Raw genomic sequence first — 22,683 nt, 5'->3', positions numbered from 1 at the left:
ATTTGCCCAATTTAAACTAATATGCGCGCTCCTCGCTGCGCAAAGCACTGACATAGTCAATAAGAGCCTGCAAGGAAGAAATAATGTCATGCAAACATTTCACAACAGTCACTGTAAGTTCGGCAACATTTTATTTAGAGAAAATTTAACAAAATATTTGCGATAAAAAAAGAAAGTCCGTTCAGATAACAGAAAGACAAACTCAGGAAATGTTGAAGTTGACGAAAAGAGCCCAGCTTCGTCTCAAATGACGGCATGAGCTTCAAAGTGGCGGAAAGCTCTCTACAGTCACTTGACATCTGTCTGAGCTTCTTTACACCCGTGCAATAACCCTAAACTTAGACTTCTGAGGTGACTACACAAAACGGTAATGAGCTTCAGACACTTCCACAGGATGCTCAGAGAGGCTCTTTTCCATATTTATGAGGGGTGACATCAGACCCTTTCAAGTGTTATGTTGCACACTTTGAAAACTGCTGAAAACATCAATATTCTCCTCGCTTTATATTTATCACCCATCATAAACAACATATACTACTCTAGTATTTATATAGTAATCTATAATGACACAACTCACATTTTGAAAATAGTATTTACAGTGAATATAAATCATCTTGGTCCTGCTTGTTTTTTAAGCAGGCGTTTCCATAAATAACTTTAAAACCTAAGTCTCATACAGAAAACGGCATATGTAAAAAAATAAAAAAAATGCTTAGATTCAAAGACTGTTACAAACATTCACACAAGCATTTAATAAGTTTCACAGCTGATAGTGAAACAAATGCTGAATGGAAATATGCATATACCACTGGAAACTCGAAAAAAAGGCTAATTTTTAAGATACTTTCTCAGAAATAATATAACATGTTGGATTGGTGAGTAGATGTAACTTTACAGGACATGTTTCACCTGATTGTCCTTTTCTTAGTGCAGTCTTGAATGTGTTCAGCACCTCCACCGTGCCTGGGGATCAGTAACAATTGCACTTTTTCCATTTTATGCTACTATACTTCTTGCATTGCATTTTCATTATGTCTACTTTAGTGAATAACCCGAGTAGGTTTTCCAGTCGGAAGCTTCACCAATTGCAGATGAGTCCATGCCTGGTCACTGCTGTATACAGGTGCAAGTTTGCTTTTTTGCACTTTAATTTCCTAACTCGTGTTTTCCATCTTCTTCCAGTGTAGCCCACGAAGTGCAATCCTCTCTTCAGATGGTGCTTTAGGCTATTCATGACAGGAGTGGCTGGAACTTAACTCCACCTGTTCTCACCACATGCTGACGTAGCACGGCGTTGTTGTAACTGAGGAAATCGCGTCACAAAATGCTGAATTCATTCATTTACTGCAGCATTTACAACACCACAAAGCCATTTCCCGACGTGCATGAAGCGACCTCCAGTTGGTTGATGTATATTAACCTCTACTGTGCGGCCTGGTGTATGAGCACATATAGCGTTTCCCTTATTGGCCTCGGCCTCTCGTGATCAGTGCATATGTTGCGCTGTGTCAAGTGCTACACAGAAACAAATTCATAAACATACATAGTCTCAGAGTCCAGCACTTGTATATTTACATTCTGCAAAAGTCCTGACTGTTCCAGCCAAACAGAAATAAAGTTGTGTGAAGAACAAAGGGCCTGTATGATGCTTTAACTAAACTAGGTCCTTCTTCATTTGTACAAAAACAAAACGCTGAAGAGATGATTAATCTCACTGAAAATCTTGAGAAGTTTGTTGTCTAGCTGGCTGTGTCTGTAGAGTGTTTGAAGGTTCCTTTCCGGGCCTCCCCTGGCAGCTGACCTCCCCCATCTCTGTATCACCAATGTCTTGGTCTGGCTGATCCTTTGCTGCTGCTGCTGCTGCTGCCGCCGCCGCCACTTCCTCCGCTGCTGCTAACTCTGACACACCGGCACAGCAGGAGCACGTCTGGACAGCAAAGACAAAATGAGAAGATGAGAGGGGACGTAGAAAAAGTTGGTTGAGAAACAATAAGAAAGACAACTCTGACTTTTTTTTTTTTTTTTTTTCTTTTTCAGAAACATCTCGAGCCAAAAAAACCAAACCAAAACAAATAATATCCAAATGATATAACAGATTAACTCTGGCCAGCGTACTGTACATGTACTAAAATACTGTTTCCTTAAAAGACAACATCTTAAAATTACTTTCACCAGTTTGATATAACCTAATGAAATGTATCTAATAAACTGTTGAGAAGAAAAATGTCAACCATTTAAAATTAAATGATAGATAAAACAAGTGTAAAAACCATTTAGACTAAAACCCTGATTTTGCACACATTTCACTTTGAAGCCACACTAAATCAAAATGAATTGAACGGCATGGAATAAATAAAAATTAAATCTACCTTGATGTCTATTGCCTTGGGCAGACCTCCCTTCTTGAACCAGGGGTAGACCTCCACCAGCTCCATCTTCTGCTCCTCTGAAAAGTGTGGCTGGTTCTTCTGCAGCAGCCTCAGCTTCTCTCGGTCCTCTCTGAGCACTCTCTGGATGTCACTGCAGATACAGCGAACACACAAAAACAGCTACATTCAATCCTCTACCCAACAGTCGGTATCTGACAAACATTTATGAGGCCGGGGTTTGCAAATAAGTTGGTTGGATGATATGTTCCTAATGTTGGAGAATCCTTAACGGTGAAAACAACAATTGCTTTGCTTTTTTGTAATTATCTCAAGCTATTGAAACGTTTGCAACTGAAACCTTTGTTTACCATATACAACCCAGTCCACAGTCTAATTCAATGTCAGGCACCTCCTACCTAATGACTCTGTGTTAATTTAAGTGTGCCATCTAGTGGTCCCAGCAACAATCTTGCTAAGAGTTTCTTATTCTAGTTCTTTTTCCTATTTCATGTGCTGTCCCTCACAAACGAGGCAATTCAACAGCAAGGACATACCAACAGTTAAACAAAACATGCTTAATAACAGTTGTGGCCTCTTATACAGGACAGAAATGGTGTGCAGGAGTATGTGATGGTCTTATGACAGCTCGAGTAAAAAGGGCTTATTGGTATATTTAGTGGTGCTGCCTGAAGTAAGCAAAACACTCATTTTGAGATGTGTGAGCAGCCATACAACAGACAACAGCACTGAGAAGAGCGATGATAGGAGGATTTACTGTACAGGTATCTAGTGACTTCAAAGACAACATCAACTGGCCTGTAAGTTATGCTTTAGTTATCTCTAATTCAACATACAGTGAGCAGTCCCAGTGGTCCTGCAGTACATACTTGATGAAGTGTTCGCTCTGGTCCATTGCCACGGCCTGTCCCTTGCTGCCGCTCAAATGATCGTTAACCTTCTGGCTGTTCTGGGACGAGTCCACGCTGCCAAAGTATTTACTACTGTTGTTGCTTCCTGAGAACACCCAAATAGTACAATATTAATAAGTTTGAAACAAAGATTTTTTACTACAAAAAGACAATATCATTACATGGCATATGCCAGTGGTTGCTGGTAAGCTTCTTTTTATATTTTACACTGCACTACAGCTTACTTCTGAATTCATAGAATCCCTGAGTTTGATATTGTAACCATTTGTGTTTTTTACATGTTTCCATCTGTAAATCTTGTGACGTGGAATGTATATTAACAAACATATTACTACTTGTATTCAGTGTTTCCTGCTCATTTTTCCTTGAGAATGTGGGAAGTTGAACTTTTTTCATTATATCCATAAGATTGAAATTTAGGTGCAGACCTTTTCCACTGCCGGAGGTCCCACTGGCTGACGTCTTGCTCTTAGATGTCCCGCTGTTGGACGTCCCGCTGGCTGAAGTTCTAAAGCCGTTGGACCCTGAGCCCATGGACCCCGAGGTGGCTGAGCCAGTGACTGAGCATGAGTCCTCATCAGGAATAATGTCCAACACGCCGCTGGACAAAGAGTTGGAGTCACTGTTGTTCCCGTCACCATGTGAATTTACCTGCAAAAACAAAAACATTCAAAACATGCTATTAAAGAGGAGCTTGACTTCATAGCTTTGGCCAGCAGACAGTAGTACTTCCTCCTTTACTGCATCTTTACAATAAATAAAGGTGCAGTATTATTGGCTGTGTTGCATTCTGCCTATGCATTTTTAAAGACTCAACTGGGAGTATACTTTTTTGGGGCATTTAATGGACTTTAATCAACAGGATAGCTTGAAGACAGGAAAAGGGAGAGAGAGGAGGGACAACATGCAGCAAAGGGCTGGATAGACAAGAACTTTGCAAAATTAAAAAATGCTTTTCATAAGTCATGAAAAGGAAAAAAGAGAAACCGTCAGTTATAATTGACATATGTAGCTCAGCGTAAATCCTTTTAGGAAGACCTCAATCTTAATCAGGATTAATCAATCCTAACTCAAATCAGCTGTTGGAGGCGTTCACCTTCCTGTTAAACCAGTCAGAATCGTTACAAAATGGCAAGGGCCAATCACAGAGCCACAACCCTGCTTTTAATCTGTTTCTCCCCTTGCTATTCAGCTGTTGTTGCAGGCAAAGAGTGCAACCCTCCACCTTCTCTTCCACCTCCAATCATCTACTCCTGACTGACCAGTCTAGAGCCTCTTTTGGTCTGGTCATCGGGCTCCTTCGCCACCACCGGAGTCTAGATTCCATCGGGGGGGTCTGATGGTTCTCTACCCATAAAGACTTTGTACATTTTATTTGAGTTGTATAATAAATATTATTTGCATGTCTACAAACATGTCTCTCCTGATTGAAATAGGATCAGGTAAGAATGGGATTGGAGGAGCGTGGAGGTTTTCCGATGATTTGCCTACCTCTTTGCTGCAAGCCTAGAGTACACTTTATCCCAAGAATGTTCAGACACAGGGCGAGCCCTCACAAATCAAGGGTCCAGGTGGACCAAGGAGACTGAGAGATGGCTAAAGGGTGTTAGGGGTAATAACATAATATTTCATTCGAGGAGTCTAGACTGACTGGGAATAATGTGGAGGAATCACTTTGACAATGGTATCAAATCATGAAAGGCAGAGAGACATATGAATAAATTATATGACATGTGAAAAAGTCACATGCCACAGCCTACCAACTGGAGTTCAAACAACCCACAATTGTAAAGTTTGGCAGGTCATTGACATTTTATCTTGACAATTTAAGAATGTTACAGGTTAAGAATTTCAGTCATAGGCAATGAGAGCTACTGGGAAGGAAAAGGAGAGAAAAAGAAAAGCAGGAAAGCAAACAGAAAGAGGGTTATTACCTTGTTTACCTGCTTCAGCTCCCTCTCCTTGGCCTGGTTGCCACTTGTTATTTCCTCCCTTTCAGCCGCATTATTCCCTTGTCCAGAGGAGAGCACTGTGCTGTCCTGCCGCTCCACTGACAGCTCCAGCCCCAGCATGTTGAGGGGTGAGCTGCACCGAGACTGGAACAGGGGTGGGGACGCCTGGCCTCCATCTCCTCCAGACTGGGGCGAAGAGGAGCGAGACTGGCCCTCCACCACAGGGGCCTTTGAGGTTTCCAAGGATGGAGGAAAGTAGAACGACGGGGTCAGGCTGCCTGCTTGAAGAGGAAATGGGTTCTGGGTGGTGAACTGGTTCTGAACACTGAAGGAAGGTGGCTCTGTGAAAGGCCCTTGGCCCGGAGAGGCAGCCAGGCCAAAAGGCGGCAATTGGGTGGGGAAGCCACCAGTTACTGTGTGGTACACTGGCTGGGGAGGTGGCAGTCCGGGGGCAATTGTAGGGTAGGCCATGGGCAGCATCAGAGCCACAATGGGGGTGACCATGGGGGTGGTGTAGGGAGCAGGATGGATGGATGGGGGACAGGGAGGGGACTGGATTCCCTGATTGTGCCCAAAGCCTTGTAGAGTGGCGTCTGTGTGGGGAGGTAGGGAATTGGCTCCGGGGTAAACCTGGAGCGGAAAGCCTGGCACCACGGAGGGGTAGGCCATGGGGGAAGTCGACTGTGAGGTGTCAGAACGAGACCATGAGGTCGGGTTAAGGCCGAGGTTTAGAAGAGGAGGCTGCAGATGTTGCTGTCTGTGATGGGACATTTTGTTATCTGAGGACTCCATTTGCTTTGCTCGCTTTGACTTGGTCTTTTTATGTCGTGCATCTCGCCGCGAAGTGGGCAGTACTCTCGGTCCACCCTCATTGTAGGGCCGAGCAGCAGGTACAGCTAAATATCAGAGAGGATTAAAAAAAAAAAAAAAAAAAGTTTGTTGAGTAATTTGTGAATTTCACAAAAATAATCATTATTGAAAACTTTACAATTTGCCAGTAACAATTACAGAGTAAGAGGAAAATACCATTGGATTAAAACTTGGGTCTTATTTTTGGCCATCATTGCTATCATTTATATTAACACTGTATTCAACTAAGTATTTGCAGAGGTCTGAGAACACAGTGACATCTCTAAAACAAAGTCTATTGGGGCTAAAAAGATAAGCAGTCAGACAGATCCAGCAATTAACCTGAGGAGTAAAATATTAATGTTACAGATAGACAGACAAAAATGACACCCAAGTTGTAATAAACTGCCATTATCCTTTAAAAGGCTTTTGAAATTATGTGTCAGTATGGTGGTCAGAAGTACCATCGCTGGCGATCTGTTCTCTTTGACTCTCCAGGTACTGAGAGCAGTTTTCTTTGAGTGCTGTGAGTCCTTGATGCTCCCTGAAGCGATACAGAAAGGTCTGCTCCTCCTTCTGCGTGTGGGCTGCCAAAACCTGTTTGGTCAACCCAAGTTTTTTCTTATAGGGCTCCCTCTCCTGAATGGGAGGTGAAACAACAGAAAGAGGAGCCCCAGGGTTGTGGCTGGATTCTACAGTCTCTCCTGTTCCTTGGACATCCCCTATGATATCTGTAAGTCAGAGGGTGACAGCAGAGAAAAGCCTTTAACATACTCTAAAGCAACGAAAGGTGGAGTTTTATGTAATACAACAGTTTAGCATAGGCAGTGACAACGACAAAAGCAGTGTTGATCAAGCATTGCAGTGGCTGGTATTGGACACCGATGAAAAAACGGGAAAAAAGTGTGAACCCCACAGATATTATTCACTTGCATACTTCCATTTTGTGGTAGATCATTTGGCTTTGGTTTAATAATTGTAGTAAAATGTACAATAATTTGTACAGATTTTTTTTTCTGTTTCTATATTATTATGGACAGTGTAGAAAGAGAGGTATGACAGGCAAAAAAAAAGTTGCCTACCAAGACACTCCTTGTTTTATATTTTTGTTCATCATTTTCATAGATCTTAATCAATCTAATGAAGTTCAATGTTGTGGAACAACAATATATTCCAAGGTGCTGAATTACTGTTTATACACGCTTATATCAGATTATATCATTTAACAAGCCACTTCCTTGATGCGCATCATGTATCATGTAGCCAGTGAGTAATCAACTATGGGCCAGCAATAAAGCAATAAATGAACACTATTAGTATCGGTTGAGCTAATTCTGTCCATCTTCTAGATCATCAACATTATCTTTGTTGATGATGATTGTCAGGATTGCAACTGAGTTATTGCATGTTAGTTTAAATAAAAAATAAAAATAAAAAAACGTATCACCACCATTGCAATTATTTTAAACGGAATCCAATTACCCTGAAAACGTTTTGTGCGCATTGAGTAGAAATAATATAGAAATAATGTGACAAAGTGGGAAGAGTTGACTTTTTCTGTGTGTGAGATAAAGCCTGCCAAGCATCCACTGATAGCACGCAACTACACATACACACATACAGTAGAAGGACGCACGTAAAGTTGGATTTACAGTGCTGTGAAAAACCATTTGCCCTTTTCCTGATATCTTCTGTGCTTGCATATTTGTCACACTTAGTAGTTTTGAATCTTCAGAAAAATAAAATGATGCTTCTAACTTACTACCTTGTCTGAGGAGAGCAAAGAAGAGTGGGCTTAAATTCCCCACAAGACTGACATTAAAAACTTTTACATTTCAAATATGTATTACTTAATGTAGTTATTACCAATACCCTTTTAAATGGGTGATTTTTGGATAACTTTTTTTTACTTAAGTAAATTACCTAATAAGCTATGTTACAGTTCTTTATTTGTCTAATAGTAGATTTTGTCTGAAGATCGGATATCTTTGTATGATAAATATGCAACACTAGGGGAATCAGATTGGAAGCAAATACTTTTTCACTGCACTGTACCTGAGTCTGGTCGAGGTTTCTTGTCCCCAACATGCACTATGGTGCTACTGTAGCTACACTGGCTGGTTATGGACACCACGCTTTCTGTTTTGTTAGGTACAGGTAGGGGCAATGAAGTGCCCACTACCGCTGTGGCCGCGTCACTGGACTTTTTGTCTTGATCATCCAATAGGGAGAGCACAGAGTGATCCTTCAACAAGGCTGGTTCTGCCAAAGAGAACAGAGAACAAGAGATACTGACAAGGAACTGGCATTGTAGAGTTTGAGAGAAGAGTTTAAAAGGAGAGGCCATAGCTTTGTCTGATGAGGTGACAATAAGTGTCTGCTATAATAAATATTGGTAGGAACTGAGTCGGGGACACATACCTTCAGACACCTGCATAATGTTAGGTCCTTTCTGTTGGTCCTCATCTGAGTTAGAGGACGTGGTGTTAGAGGAAGACTGGCACTTCCTCTTCATTGTGATGGGAACATTACAGCCCTCCAAGTACCTACAGGAATCAAATCATTGTCAACTATCTTTTTACAACAGTAGGAAATATTAAACAAGATCACGGGCACCATTCTTCAAAATCATGTCTATCTCCGTACCTGACAACACTGTCCAGACAGCTGATCTGCTGGTAGGAGTAGACAGTCGGATCATTGAAGGCTGTCTCCTCTTGGGAAGAGGACCTAGTCTCCTCCATCATGGCTTCTGTCTCCTTCCAGTTGAGGGGAGCTGCTGAGTGTTTGGGCCGCACCACCGCTGAGCTCTTTTGTACAGACTCTACAGGAAAAAAAGCCAGAACGGGGTCAATTTCAACAAATATGAATGACATTTTCTCCAACAACTTTCTAATTGTCTGGTTCAGACACGTTCTCAACTATTTAAACACAAATGTGCAGGTAGTTATGGACTGGACTTACTGCCATTGCTTTTCTTGATGTCTTGTCTGGTTGTCTGCTGCTCTTGGCTCTTCTGAAGATGTATTCCTTTACAGATTTCCTGAAAACTTCTCTGTGAAATAGAGACACAAGACTCAAGAGTCAAGGGTCATCGGATTTCAAATATGTTGATAGGACATTTTGCTAATTCTTTTCAATCGAAAAATAAAGGAATGTGAAATAAATTTGCCAGCTTGGTTGCATTCCTTTCCATAAATATTAATAAATATTAAACTTCGGGTTAAAGTAGATTTATCCACCCATTCAGTTGAAGAACAATCAAGTCATTGACAGTTATTGTGCATAAGAACAATAATAACCCAGTATCTGGGCCACATGGGTAAGTAGTAGGACCACATGGGCTAAAACACACATACTAAACTTTACTCACCGGTCTGGCTTTGCCGCTCACTTCCTCCTCCTCTGGCTGGATCTTGCTCCCGCTACCGCTTTTGAGGCTCTCACTAGAGGAGCTCATGCCTACAGGGTGTTCATTTCTGTTCACACTATTGTAGCCACTGGACCCACTGTTACGGACCGGCTGAAAGAAAGTTGTTTTACAATTTCAAACCTGTTGTGTGTGTGTGTGTGTGTGTGTGTGTGTGTTGTTGTTTTTTTAAAGTAAGATGCTGCTTTCATACCTTATACCTTATTTCAATGATGCTAGCTACTTTGATGACTTAAATAAACTACCCTTTCTTCTATAATCAATACTATATGTCATTTGTTCTCCTTTATTCTCTCTCACCTGTAGCAGGAGCCGATGGATCTGCTCAGTAAGGTCCTGGATGTCAGAGTCCATGGTCTTCATCTCCTGGACAGTGGACGCCGGGGCTGCAAAAACATCTTCATTCACGGGGCCCCTGGTAAAAACACATGGTTGATAAATGTCTATCTACAGTATGATAAACTGTGAAATTCCTATCTATTCAAAGAGTGGCATATTGACAGCCACTATAGACTCTATATCAGCAAGATAGGAATACTCACGTGCACACTTTGTGTCTTCCAATAACAAAGGAGACCTTGTGGCTCCAGGGGTTGACGAAACTGGACCAGCTGGTTTCAAGAACGATGTATTCTCCATTTTGCGCACAGAACCGGACGGACGAGTGGTCAAATGGTTGTCCTGCGAATTGAAGAACTGCAGAGAAAGCCCAAATTACATAGTCAGATCATGATAGGAACATATTTCCTGTGCAGACATACTAAATTCTGAAATCGACTTAATTAAGAGGACTCACTCTTTCTGTGAATGGCCAACATATTTGGTCGGTCATTGGGATGCAAATGGAGGAGGAATGGTGTGCCAATCAGGTCTTGGGGGAGGTACCCAAGAAGAGGAACTGCCCTGATTTACACAAAAAAAACATGACAACTCGCTCAAGTAGTTGGCAAGCAAAAGCACCAATTCAATTATCCTGTGATGGGTGAGAATATTGTAGTTCAAAAGTAAATCATTCCACAATGAATTACCTCTCATCCACATCCTGAAGCACACAACTCGGTGTGTGTGTGGTGGTGAAGATGCGTTTATCCGTTGGAATTCTGGGTGCTTCAAAAGGAAGAGAAAAGATTTCTTAAGTACTTAAGTACAAATCTGGCAATTTGTTTATGTTGCATTTGTATATGTGTTTATTAGTCCAATATACAGTACAGTATAGTGATTGAGCAGTATGGCGCAAAGATGAACAGCAATTTCACAGTATCAAGATTAATGAGGACCTCCAAAAAATAAACACAAATTGTTCTCACCCTCATAACCGGAGTGAACTATCTCAGCCAGCAGGAGGCAGCAGAACTGGTCTTCAGCATGCACTGTGTCTTGGACCTTCATCCGGTAGGGTGTCATGCGGAATGGATAGTACTGCAGATTGCCCTCACACTTATTACTACCACTAGAAATTTGTTAGAAGGAAAGAAACATAAAAATGAGGATTGTTGTCCCATGGAAGTACAAGTTTTCACAAAGAATTCCTGTCTGCGCTTGTGGATTTTTAAGTTATTGAAAACAAAAGGGCATGGCTGAGCTATGTTTCCATTCATATCTGTGTCAAAATAATGAGAGTGGTGTGCACATTCTTTAATTTCTGTTCTTCAGAGATGGATAGCTCAAGTGTGATGACATGTGTAATTTCCATCAAAATAAGATTAAAGGTTTGGCAAGATAAAGTCAATGGAAGTTCCAAACAAGGTGTGTGTGTGTGTGTGGTGTGTGAGAGTGTCTCTGTGTGTGTCCTGGAAAAAGCATGTATTTCAGTTCACAATATGATGTCACAAACTAATTAAAAAACATCTAGAGAGGAATGACAGTATGAATAAAAACGGCAAACAGGTAGGAGCAGCAGATGGCCCACCGCCATGTTCAAACCAACACACACACACCTGATGCGACAGAAGAAGGACTTCTCCTGCATGCAGTCAGGCGGCGATGCCTCTGAAACGGGAAAAATAAATGTTTTAATTAATTTAAAAGCAATGAGACCCGGCCGAATGCTAATCAGGGTTTAAGCTCAGCAGGTAATCTAGCAACCCTCAGCTCTGCACTTAGATGCAATGTATTTAAACAGAGTCAAGGCTTAATTCAGTTTGTAAGCCAACATATATTAATGAGGACAAATCAATACAGATAAAGTGCAACTCTGGGTCTGATTTAAGGTTACGGACCAACAAGCCAATCTGGGCATTCATAAACTGGAGAGGATATAATGAGTTTTTCCATTCAGTGACCCATTTTACTTTAGCACCTGAGACAGCTCAGTCTATTCTGTCCAACTTTAGTTTTTTTTTTTTTAAATGAATAAAGTCAGTCATTTATTTCTCCAATTCATATTTTATGTATGCAAAGCACTTAAAAAAAATTGACTGTGTGAATGATCATCCCTTTCACAGTCATCTTCCTTAAATACTACTATGACTACTGATATCTATCTTAAGTATTATTGATACTGCATCTGCAGCGAACCTTGCAGCTGTCATATATGTACCTGCTCCAGTGCACATGCTCCAGGAGGGCAGGCGGTAGGGCGTTGTGAAGCTGTAGAAGACACTAACATCCTGTGGAATAATAAACTCCACAAACTTGCTTTTCTTGAAAACTTCTCTTTTGCAGTTGAGGATGGAGGCAGCTTGGTCAGAAATGTAGACTATTCTTCCTGTAACGAGAGACACGGCTACGGCAAAAAAGACCTGTTGAGGAGACAAAATCCAAATGGTGGGATAAAAGATGAAACCTGTACCCAACTGCTCAAACACAATCAGTAAAACCTTCACACCAGTATATGCAACTAAAAGAGATTTTAATATTTGTATTAGTTTAAAAATAATTCTGTGACTCACATTGTTTTTGAGGGTGTATTCAGAAGTGATGCTGTCTATCTCCTCTATCGTATAAGAGGAGACATCCAGGACTGAAGGTTGACTGTGATTGGTCATCAACAGCTGGTAATACTCGTCATTGGCTGCAACACACACATAGGGATTTTATTAGTTTATTAGTTATTTATAAGTCTGGTCACAACATATTATACAATACATAATAGGTGACAAAAAGATGATCAATTCATACTGATAAAGGGGTCGTCATAAGTAAAATAAATGATCAGTTCACTAATCTTACTGAACATGGGTGTTTTAGTTAATGTTATGGCATATAAAAACAAAAAAAGGTAAAAGAACTTTGAAAAAAGTGACAAATGACAGAAAAAGCTTCAAAAATCTGCAGATGGAAATTAGCCTAAGGCTACAATCTGGCATATTTACATTTGTGAAAATGTTCATTAATATGTATTGTCCCCTTTTGTTTTTTTTCAAAAAAAAAATAATAAAAAAAAATATTAGCAAAAGAAATAACAAAAACATCAGATGACAAAAAGTGACAAATGGTCAACGGAAAGACAACACAAGGGTTTTGTCTCTACAGACCATTACACATAGACCTGCCTACACAATGCTCCTTCCTGCACAAGGTTTTGCCTTTATTTCCCTTTTTTGGGGATCTCATTTAGCTACTATGCTTCCTGATTTCCAAAGAAAAGACATTATTGTGTACAAATAGCTACATTCATAAATGTACATATTGGTGTGAAGTGAATTATTAAACTATAGACAGTTTAAACAAAAAAATAGGAACAGGCCCTTAATATAAGATGTGTAGAGATTGGCAGCAACACACAAGACAGGAGCAGAGAGAGGACGGAGGGATATGAATGCCCTTTACCTTCCACTTGCTTGACGCAGCGCAGTGCGTACTTGAGGGTGTTCAGTGTGGATGACTTATTGTGTCTCTTCTCAGCGGGCAGGTAAAGCTTCAGCTCTTTCAGAGTTTTAATCATCTCTTTCTGGGTCTTGGCTTTGGCGGACTCCTGACTACTACAAGTTGCACAAACACACAGAGCGGCAAGTCAGATATTGCAAAAAGGAAACCATTCCCTTAAAAATGAAAAAAAAAATGAAAATACAAATGTATAATAAACCAAAAATCATTGTTCTGTAAAGGGTTTTCTCTGACCTGCAGCCGCTGGTTGAAGGATTATCCTGCTCTGAGCTTAGCAGACTGAAGGCGTTTGAGCTGCTGGGAGGAGACGGACTGTGAGAGTTTGAGCTGTTGGGAAGAGAAGAACAATTGAACATTTTGAACAAAACAGAGACAAAAAGATTCCACCAATCACCTCAAAGAGAGACACTAACAAAGAGAAAGAGACTTGCAACGGATTCTAATTCAGTTGGGCCGATTTTAACTCCTCCTTCACTAAATTAAAGTCCATATTGGTAATCAAACAGAAGAAAGTTACCTTATTATAAAAAACAAACATACTCAATCTCACAATATAGATAAGTAAACCTAAAATAGATCAGCCAAATTCTGCTTTTGTCAAAGTGGCAGCTTCACTCTCATTTAGCAGCCAGGCTAGAAAAGTAATCACACTCCAAGTCAGAGGTCTGTCTCACTTCCTTATGGACATTAAATGCATCTGTTGCTACACAGCAGGAAAGCACCAATACTGCAAGAATTAAGGGCCTAAATACAACTAGGAGCAGGGGCAAAACATATCTAAAATTCTTGCTTGTTCCAGGCTACCTTTTTGAATCTAAGCTAAGAATCTAAGTATTTGTGGTGGAGACACAATGAAGTAAGACTCATGTAAAGACCAGAAGAGTGTACGTGTGTGTACGTGTGTTTGATCCACTGCATTAACCTACAAGCTTAACACAGCACTTGCACTAATACAGTACAGTTGAAAGCCCTCTGAGACACTGAATCATCACAACTCAGGTTGCTATATATAACATGCTTACCTGGCTAAGAATAAAGAACACCTATACAAATAGCCTCTTAAGCACAAGCAGGCATATTATTCTATCAAGTGTATCGTTCAGGGTCCAGGATTTCAACAGCTGGGTTTAGACTGTAAAGACTGAGCATGTCTTAAAGTGAGACTTAGAAACTTTATTATGGGATCCTTGTTGACTGTGTGGTAGTATGCAACCTGCGGACATGTTACAAAACAGGGTGCTCAAAAAGGCAGGGAAGTTTCGGTTTTAGTTTTTAATTAGTGCAAGACGTTTCTCTGCTCAAGGTGAAGACGAGGACAAGGCTTTGTTAAAAGACCTTTGTCATGATGAAAATTTGTCAAAATGTAGGTGTTGACCTAATTCTACTGTAAATTGCATAAGCATAGCAGATTTTCAACATAGTATTCTGTAGTGTGTTAAAATAACAAAAAAATGTCAGTATGCATACTAAATCTGATGGATAGTGCTGTTGATGTACATTACTGTCCCACAATGCAATGCACAAAGGAAATTCAAGAGCTACTCGCAACTGCAAAGGGCAGATAGACAGGACAGGGCACAAAAGGTATGTACAAAAGGTCAGTTCAGTTAAAAAAAACGTTACCTTCTTAGTTTTCTTAATGTAAGTAATGTTATCAGTCTTTAATTATTTTAGCATTGCACTAAGTTCAGCATCTGTTCAGCTTGCACACTGCACTAGGCACCAGGAGGAGACTGAGATTGGAATTTGTTGGTATTTGTTTCCCAAAAAAGAAAAGCAATCCAAAAACTCTAGAATATCCGTAACTGAAAGAGTTCATGCACAGAAAGCCACCCATGGTTTTAACCATTTTAATTCTGTGTATCATGTGGTAGTTATACACCGCAGTTTGAGTCAAACTAAAGGTAGGCAGTCAACTGAACTCTGTGTGTATGTAGTCTGTAACTGTATCTGTATTAGGTGACAAGCTTAATTTAAAACTAATAACAGCTCTAACAGCTACAACTCAGGTTACTATAATCTGCTTAGAATACACAACACCTATAGAAATAGCCTCTCTATGCCCCAACAGCTTCCTAAGTCTTTCAAATATAGCCTTCAGTGTCAAGTGGGCTAATTTGCATGTTGACAAGCAAAGGGGAGTGGTATAAAAAAATGGTAAAGTGAGGTAAGACATACAGAGCTGAAAGTGAGAGAGAAAAAACATTAAAGCTTGCAACTCTGCTTGTTCCGCCTAGAGACAAACAGAGATAAACAGTGGGTTGCCATAGCAACAACAAGCCGTTGGAGAGCATGACACAACCCGTCTGACAAAGCCAGCCTCCCGGATGACATCAATCTGGTTTTCAACAACAGACCTCCTCTGGTCGACTCGAGGGCAGACTGCATTGTGTGTGAAGCTACTTTTTAGGTCACACCGTGGTCACTTCCGGGCAGAATTTTGGAAATGTTCTATCATTATGATTCAACCAAATGTCTGTGAGGTTGGGCTCATTTGCTGTTCAGACTCAGAGCAAAGATGCTGGCTAAACATGTTAAACTCTGTCTACTTAGAAGTCTTCCAACAAGTAGGTTTAACCATATTCAAGACGTGTTTTATATCTATGGGCTCAACAGAGACATTAGACATTAGTCAACGCTGACAAACACATCCGGTGCTTATAGCTGCATTCATCAGGTAAAGACTGTGGTGGCAGAAGGCAAAGCAGACATTATTTTTAATGCCTAAAAGACATATATATGACATCTATATGAATATGTCAAAGTTAACTACAAAGGCAAAAGGAAGAGAAGTGAAGTCCAGCATAATATGTCAGCGGTTACCCTTTTTGTGAGCCATGACAGCTGTGATTTGTATAATTTGTTGCTTCTAAGTTTTACACTGACCTATTGGTAGATGTCACAACTTAAAGAATGTAACAGTATAGGTACTGTGTCGCAATCAATGCGTATTTCCCTGCTTATTTGATGTTTTATACGTCATGTACACGCAAGTGTGCTTTATGATAAGGTTACTTAAAGAGCAAGCATCATTTTACATGCAGCTGTCTTGACGAGGGCAGCACTCGGCTTACAAAACAGCTTTCCTGTGTAAGCATTTTCATTTGAAAGAGTAACCTTCACCCCATTTCATATCTACTGCCTGCGCCCCCTCACTCTCCTAATGAAAACTTCAGCTCAAGACTGTTTTATTTAAAAAAAGAATCCCTACTTTAATTTACCGTCATCAAAGAAGGTCAGAGAGTGCTGACTAGACCAAACATCAGTAGATACAGAGAGGATTCCTGCACAGTTACCACATAGGTGATATCCTGCTAACAAGAACCGTAGATCTAGTTAGAGCTGGGCAATATATCGATATTATATCAATACCGTGATATGAGACTAGATATCGTCTTAGATTTTGGATATCTTATTATGGCATGAGTGGTGTCTTTTCTTGGTTTTAAAGGCTGCATTACAGTAAAGTGATGTTATTTTCTGAACTTACCAGACTGTTGCAACTGTTCTATTATTTGCCTTTACCCACTTAGTCGTCATATCCACATTACTGATGATTACTTATCAAAAATTGTGTCTCATTGTGTATATATTTTGTGAAAGCAGCAATAGTCAACACTACAATATCTTTGCGGTATCGATATTGAGGTATTTGGTCAAAAATATTGTGATATTTGATTTTCTCCATATCAGTTCTAGTTTCTCTCTCCCTCTTTTCTTCACTATCACAGTAAGCATGTCAGAAAAATAAACAGGTCTACTGTTGGCTGTATCAATCCCACAACTACTACTGACCTCTTGTTGCTTTCAGAAGATTCCAGCAGTGCAGAGTCTTTACTGGTGCCATTGGAGCTGCTCGTCGACGAGTGGTCGTGGCTCTCGTTGCCGTTACTCTTGTTGCCGTTGCTTTCATTGTCCTGTGATTCGGTTCCACTCCCGCTGGACCCACTGCTCTTCATCTCCACGTCCTCCTCGGGGAGCGGACGGGAGCGGGCGGTCTTGCGATGCTTAGGTGGCGGAGCGCGAGGGTCCTGACCACTGCTGTCGCTGCCCTCTGAGGGGAGGCCTAAGTCAGGCCCACTTTGGCTGTAGCCACCCATTCGGTGTAGCTGTGCCATGGCGCTGCACCTTGAGGCCCCCCTTGGCATGGAGCTGCATGAGACTCCTGTCTGGTCCTCCAGAACCGTGAAGGGATGAGGTGTGGAGGCTGAATCTTCCGACATCAGGAGGAGTGCTGTCCCGGGCTTGTTCTGGGTTAGTTGTGATTGGATGATAAAAGAACACAATCACCCCATTTTCAATCTTCCTACAAAAAAAGGTGTGTGATTGTCTTTTGTCTGATGTAATAACAAAGCACAAAGCAGGGTTAAAACCCCTCACCTCTGAAGAGCCCTGCAGGAGCTTCTTCATGTACAGTCAAAAATAAAAAAGCTCCCTTGTACAGTGTGGCCTTTAAGAACAGTGGGTCTGTCCCATCTGAGCCCTCCAACCCTTTCAAAGGATCATCGACCCTGGGACACTTAAAACACTAGACAGCGTTGATCTGAATGCCACCAAAGGTTGCTGGCCGACAGCGTGGCCCAGTTTTCTGAGGCTTTGGGTAAGCTTTTAACACTGCCCTGCACAAAACCAGTGTCATCTCAGATAATGAAGCTCTATAAGAAAGTTAAAGCGCTGACCGCCAATGTGCATGATATTCAGAAAGGCAAAGAGTTAAAGTATTACGTGAGTGAGTCAGTGACTCCGGACACATGTTTATACTTTTTGTTGCACTTAATTTTTTTTTAAAGTAAATACTGTACATGTACTGTACAATCAATAAACAGCATTCAATAAAGGTCACTAACAATATTTAATATATTTACTGTGTGCTGAGTTGTTTACTATTGCTGATGATAGCCTATAAATGTCAAATCCACCTCTGCAGTACGGGTTACCTGAGGCCACTTCAATATGTATGATCTCTTTTTTCCAATCATTAACTGAATCTATTTCATCCAGTTGAGCTGCTGCAGGAAAGTAATTGGAGGAGAGGAAGGTAGATTTTCTATGACGTGTCCACCAATTTTTAAGTTTAGAATTATCTCACAAGGAACTTGATGCCTTAGGTCTGGGAAGTGGTTGTATCCTACATTGAGGTGGGTACAACGTGCAACAGGTGGCTAACAAGGCAAGATGAGAAACACAACACAATTACAGGTTATATATAACACTCCTCTTGGGCCTTTTTAGTCATTTTAATGCAATCAAAAAATCATTCTGGGCTATCTAAGGATGTTGGGTACATGTTGCCCACTTGGCCGTGAATCTCAGGGGACTTTAACAGAGGTAATTTAAAATCCATTTACTATTTCATGTAAAAAGCATGGAACACTCCATTCAGACTGAAGGTTTAAACTATTAGAGTTAAGGCTGTAATCAGGGTTGGAAATTTAAATTTGAGTATGTTAGGACAATTTGTTAGTTTTCTTTTTTTTTTTTTTTCTAAACCGGTGGAAAGACAGATTCCTGCGTCTGTCACATCGTTATTTTCCCACTTGTTACGGTTCTCAATAATCATAAAATATTGTCTTTTGTCGAATTGTAAAAAAAATAAAAAAAAATAATGCATGTATCTTTGCATCCTCGCAAACCATCTAATACAAAGGCTGCGTTTTATAACTGTGTATCATGCTGGAAGCCTTTGCAGTATGTCGTCATCATCTTGTACAATTGCCTCAATATGCATGGTCGGTCACTTCCTGTCCCATCACAAAGGGCAGATTTAGTCTATAGACCACCAGAGTTCAGTTAGGGAACCTTACATAAATATATTTATTAACACGCTGGTATCAGATCGGTATAAGCACGTCAGGTGTCAAAATCGTTATCGGTAAGGAACTAATGTTTTAATTTATTAACGCATAGGCTAGCCTACATTAATTACAGTAGGCTATCGTAGCCTATAGTTTAAGTAGCTCACTTTAAGGTACAGGTCCTCCACCTTTAAACCTCTACCGTAAACATAACTGTCAAACAAATCAGAACGAATGAATGCATTATAAGCGATTTCTTCGACGTAACATTTTTACCTCGAACCGCCTGACTCAAGAGAGTCCTCTCAGGGAAAACAATTTATGAATTATTTCACTTGTGAAGCTGTAGTAGCCTATCCTTCTGCCATGTAATGCTGAAGATTCCTAATGTTATGCCGGAGTTTTGATGTGAAACCAGAAAACACATCGAATGCACCACGTGACTCCGACATTCCCACCAGTTTGTTGTCAACTGTTCTATAACAACTTTGCAGCACCGTGATAGGCTGGCAGTTTTTTTGCGTAATCCATCTACTCTTCTTATGTAAATATAGGTTACTTGAGCGCAGGTCACTGGTGGCATCGGGTATTTCAGTTTACAGCCCAAGGCTTCCTTCCTCACCGCTGTAATGTGGGCAGGGCTGCAGTAGTACTGACCGGGATTGAGTCACACTGACACAGTTATGCAACTTTCACGCATCACGTTCATAAAGAGTATTTTACATAATTTAGAACACAGCGCGTTAACGGTGATATTGTTTTCACCTGTCGCATTATAAAACATTTATTGCACAGCAACACCTAAATGCATGTTACACTCCAGTAGCCGTACGTTATAAGTAAAACTCCACCAACCTCACAAAAGGCAAATCCTCAACAGGTCCCGCTGTCTTCGTTAAATAAAAGCCTTGTTGTCAGAGCTTTATGGTCCTAGAGAAAGTGTAGTACCATGCGACGGTCCTAGGATGGTCCGGCCATTGGGTCTGACATACTGCTCTTTCCCGTTCAGGTTCCCAAATACGTAACTCTGCCCTGGATCTCCAGAGTGACCTATTTCGAGCTGCTCCTCCTGCATCTCTTCGCCCATTGGTCCAGAGAGCCGTTGATCTGTACCTCACAGCGCTGTGAACCAATAGGCGCTGCCCGCCCCCACAAGGGCGGATACGGTGACTGCCGTTACGCGCTGCTACTGGTCTCTAGGGCTGTCATTCCTTTTACATAAAGATGTCACCGCTTTCACGTGTAAACCCACGGCTACCACTCTCGTGTCAGAGGAAAAAGCAAACCACTACTACGCAGCTACCGGTGAATGAATCGGTGCCGGTGGTTGGCTCACTGCAGCCGACTGTTATCTAAACGGTTATACAAGTGTGTGTGTGTGTGTGTGTGTGTGTGTGTGCGTTTGTCATACAAGTTCTTTGACTGTGGTAAAAACAGTGATATAACACCAGATATATTTGATAGTGGCTGTTGTCTAATTTACAGATCATTCTTACATAAAGAAACACTTCAAGGTAATTATGTTTTTGCAGCGTTGTTTTTGCAATTGCATTGCGAAAAACACGTTTTGTGATTTAAGTCTAATTTGTCTTTACTACCCTTGCATTAATATGCTGCAGAGCTCTGTTCTGTCCCATGCCAGAACACAATATGAATAGACGTAGAAAAGAAATAAATTTAATTAAAGACATCGGGCTCCATTAGCACATTTAGATTCAAAGCTTATATTTGTCACCTACATTTGTCTTAGTATTTTTTTAAGTTGAATATCTGTTAAAGTTGAAAGCCTGAGGACAATAAAGTATATTTTCATATTTCTCGCATAGTAATTGGTCAATGCCAAAACGAAGACCCCCAGGAAGACTAGCTGGTCGTCTAGGCGTCAAATGAGGATCCTTATGATAAATACAAATACAGTCATAACATACTGTTGTCCAATGACAACAATTGTATTATCTCAACTGAATGTTTAGGATTGTTTTGAAGTCTGTTTTGAGGAGTCAGCCAATTGTCCCTCTAGTGGCCGAGTCTGGGCTAGCTGCTGATCAAACCACTTGCCAGTGGTAAATTGATGTCCTGACATTGTCACCAAAGGTTTAATGACCGATGCCAACACTTATTACACCAATTATACAGTCTAACAATGCATGATGGACTAAATCAAGAATATCAAACTTCATTCCGCAAATGGCCACGCTGGAAAAAAACAATCACATCCAGGGCCAGACATGTTTAGGTTATTCACATGCCATTATTTCATTGTTAAAATCAAACATCTTTTATTGTATCATTGCATGTCTTATAAAATCTTCTCATTTACAGCTTGGTCCATATATAGACCCCAAAAAGTCAGCAAAAAATGACTTCATCAACGACAAATAAAGTTGAAAAAAAACATAAAACGGGCCAAAAAACATTAGAAAAAGTGTCAAAAAGGTCAGAAAAACACTGAAGAAAACTTCTTGGGCCAAATTCTATTGTCATTCTAAATTGACATGCGGGTTGGAGGGGCCGGATTTGAGTTTGACACATGTGGACTAAATGATTTTGACAATTTATCATTGTGGTTGTGTTCATACCTGTATTGTGGTATGTCTTGGTGGTCTCTGTTTGCAACATGTCTGCTTTCCTGGACTGTGTGGGGAAACAGGAGCACATGAAGGAAACTGACAGAGACACAGGGAGGCACATGCACACCAACTTTCCACACAAAGACGGCAAGGCAACCCTTTTTCATTAGGCATTGCATGTTTCTGTTATGTATGGTTTATGTAAGAGTAACAGCCGGAACACACACACACAACACACACACACCACACACACACACACACACACACACACACACACACACACCACACACACACACACACACACACACACACACACCACACACACACACACGTTTTTTCATTAAATATTTAATATATAATATATTTTGTTTATATAAATAGAAATGATGTACGTTTTAATTTGCTTATAGAATGGGGAAATGAGATCTAATCACAAGTGATCACTTAAGACGCATGTTGAGACCGACTCATTCTAACACCAATACATTAGTGTGAAATTTGCATATCTCTCACACTATAATGAATTAACTGGATACAAAGAAAGTTCTCAAACCTGAACATATGTGAATTGTATAAGTGGGGCGGTCAATTAAGTCAAATTAAGGAACATACTGCATAATAAATATGCAGTAGTTTTTGCCATTTTATTATTTAAAATACTGTGACTTTTAACCGCTGAAACAAAAAAAACAAATAAGCAAATCAAAATGGTTGTTGTCTTGTCCAGCCGGCAGATGGAAGAGAATGTGTAATGTGATCTATTCTTGAACAAAAAAACAAGTTTCTGGATAAGAAGCAGACCAGCACCAGATGGCAGAAGGAACTAGCCAGTCTTGACTGGTACTTGTTGCCTTGTGTTCTGTCAGGCTGAGCCAATACAAAGAGAAAATATGAGAAGTGTGTAGCATGTCTAGCCCCAAAACCAAGTAGGATGCACTTTTAGACTCTCATACCTCAGTCA

The 22,683-nt window shown here is 40.6% G+C and overlaps 1 protein-coding gene across 9 annotated transcripts; it reads right to left on the bottom strand.

Moving 5' to 3' along the window:
• Nucleotides 1-602: 602 nt before the first annotated feature.
• per2 (period circadian clock 2) lies at nucleotides 603-17,675 on the bottom strand. Of its 9 annotated transcripts, none has more exons than XM_032530732.1 (22): nucleotides 17,153-17,675; nucleotides 13,592-13,684; nucleotides 13,301-13,452; nucleotides 12,421-12,542; nucleotides 12,069-12,270; nucleotides 11,467-11,518; nucleotides 10,837-10,979; nucleotides 10,558-10,636; nucleotides 10,326-10,432; nucleotides 10,072-10,225; nucleotides 9,830-9,944; nucleotides 9,473-9,622; nucleotides 9,064-9,154; nucleotides 8,746-8,926; nucleotides 8,521-8,645; nucleotides 8,155-8,361; nucleotides 6,564-6,830; nucleotides 5,233-6,146; nucleotides 3,727-3,949; nucleotides 3,257-3,383; nucleotides 2,370-2,520; nucleotides 603-1,927 (listed from the first exon to the last, which is right to left on the bottom strand). In XM_032530732.1, exons 1-22 carry the CDS (start codon nucleotides 17,578-17,580, stop codon nucleotides 1,712-1,714), a joined length of 4,299 nt encoding a protein of 1,432 aa, XP_032386623.1. In that variant the 5' UTR covers nucleotides 17,581-17,675; the 3' UTR covers nucleotides 603-1,711. The 9 variants fall into 9 exon arrangements, with proteins under 9 accessions (XP_032386623.1, XP_032386625.1, XP_032386626.1 ...); XM_032530734.1 differs by having other exon boundaries at nucleotides 5,242-6,146; XM_032530735.1 differs by having other exon boundaries at nucleotides 8,548-8,645.
• Between the last annotated feature and the right edge of the window lie 5,008 nt (nucleotides 17,676-22,683).

The sequence above is a fragment of the Etheostoma spectabile genome, chromosome 12 (assembly GCF_008692095.1).
Source record: "Etheostoma spectabile isolate EspeVRDwgs_2016 chromosome 12, UIUC_Espe_1.0, whole genome shotgun sequence".
NCBI classification, from domain to species: Eukaryota; Metazoa; Chordata; class Actinopteri; order Perciformes; family Percidae; genus Etheostoma; species Etheostoma spectabile.
Note: the sequence above shows the minus strand (reverse complement) of the source record. Positions and strands in the feature narration are given on the sequence as shown.

What these genes read in the sequence shown, in the direction of transcription:
- per2 (XM_032530732.1), bottom strand. Translation starts at nt 17,580, where the DNA reads ATGTCGGAAGATTCAGCCTCCACACCTCATCCCTTCACGGTTCTGGAG. An exon ending in CTTCAGGATGTGGATGAGAG is followed by an intron (nt 10,433 to 10,557) that starts GTAATTCATTGT and finishes TGTGTAAATCAG; the next exon opens with GGCAGTTCCTCTTCTTGGGT. An exon ending in GACCTCCGGCAGTGGAAAAG is followed by an intron (nt 3,384 to 3,726) that starts GTCTGCACCTAA and finishes GGGTGTTCTCAG; the next exon opens with GAAGCAACAACAGTAGTAAA.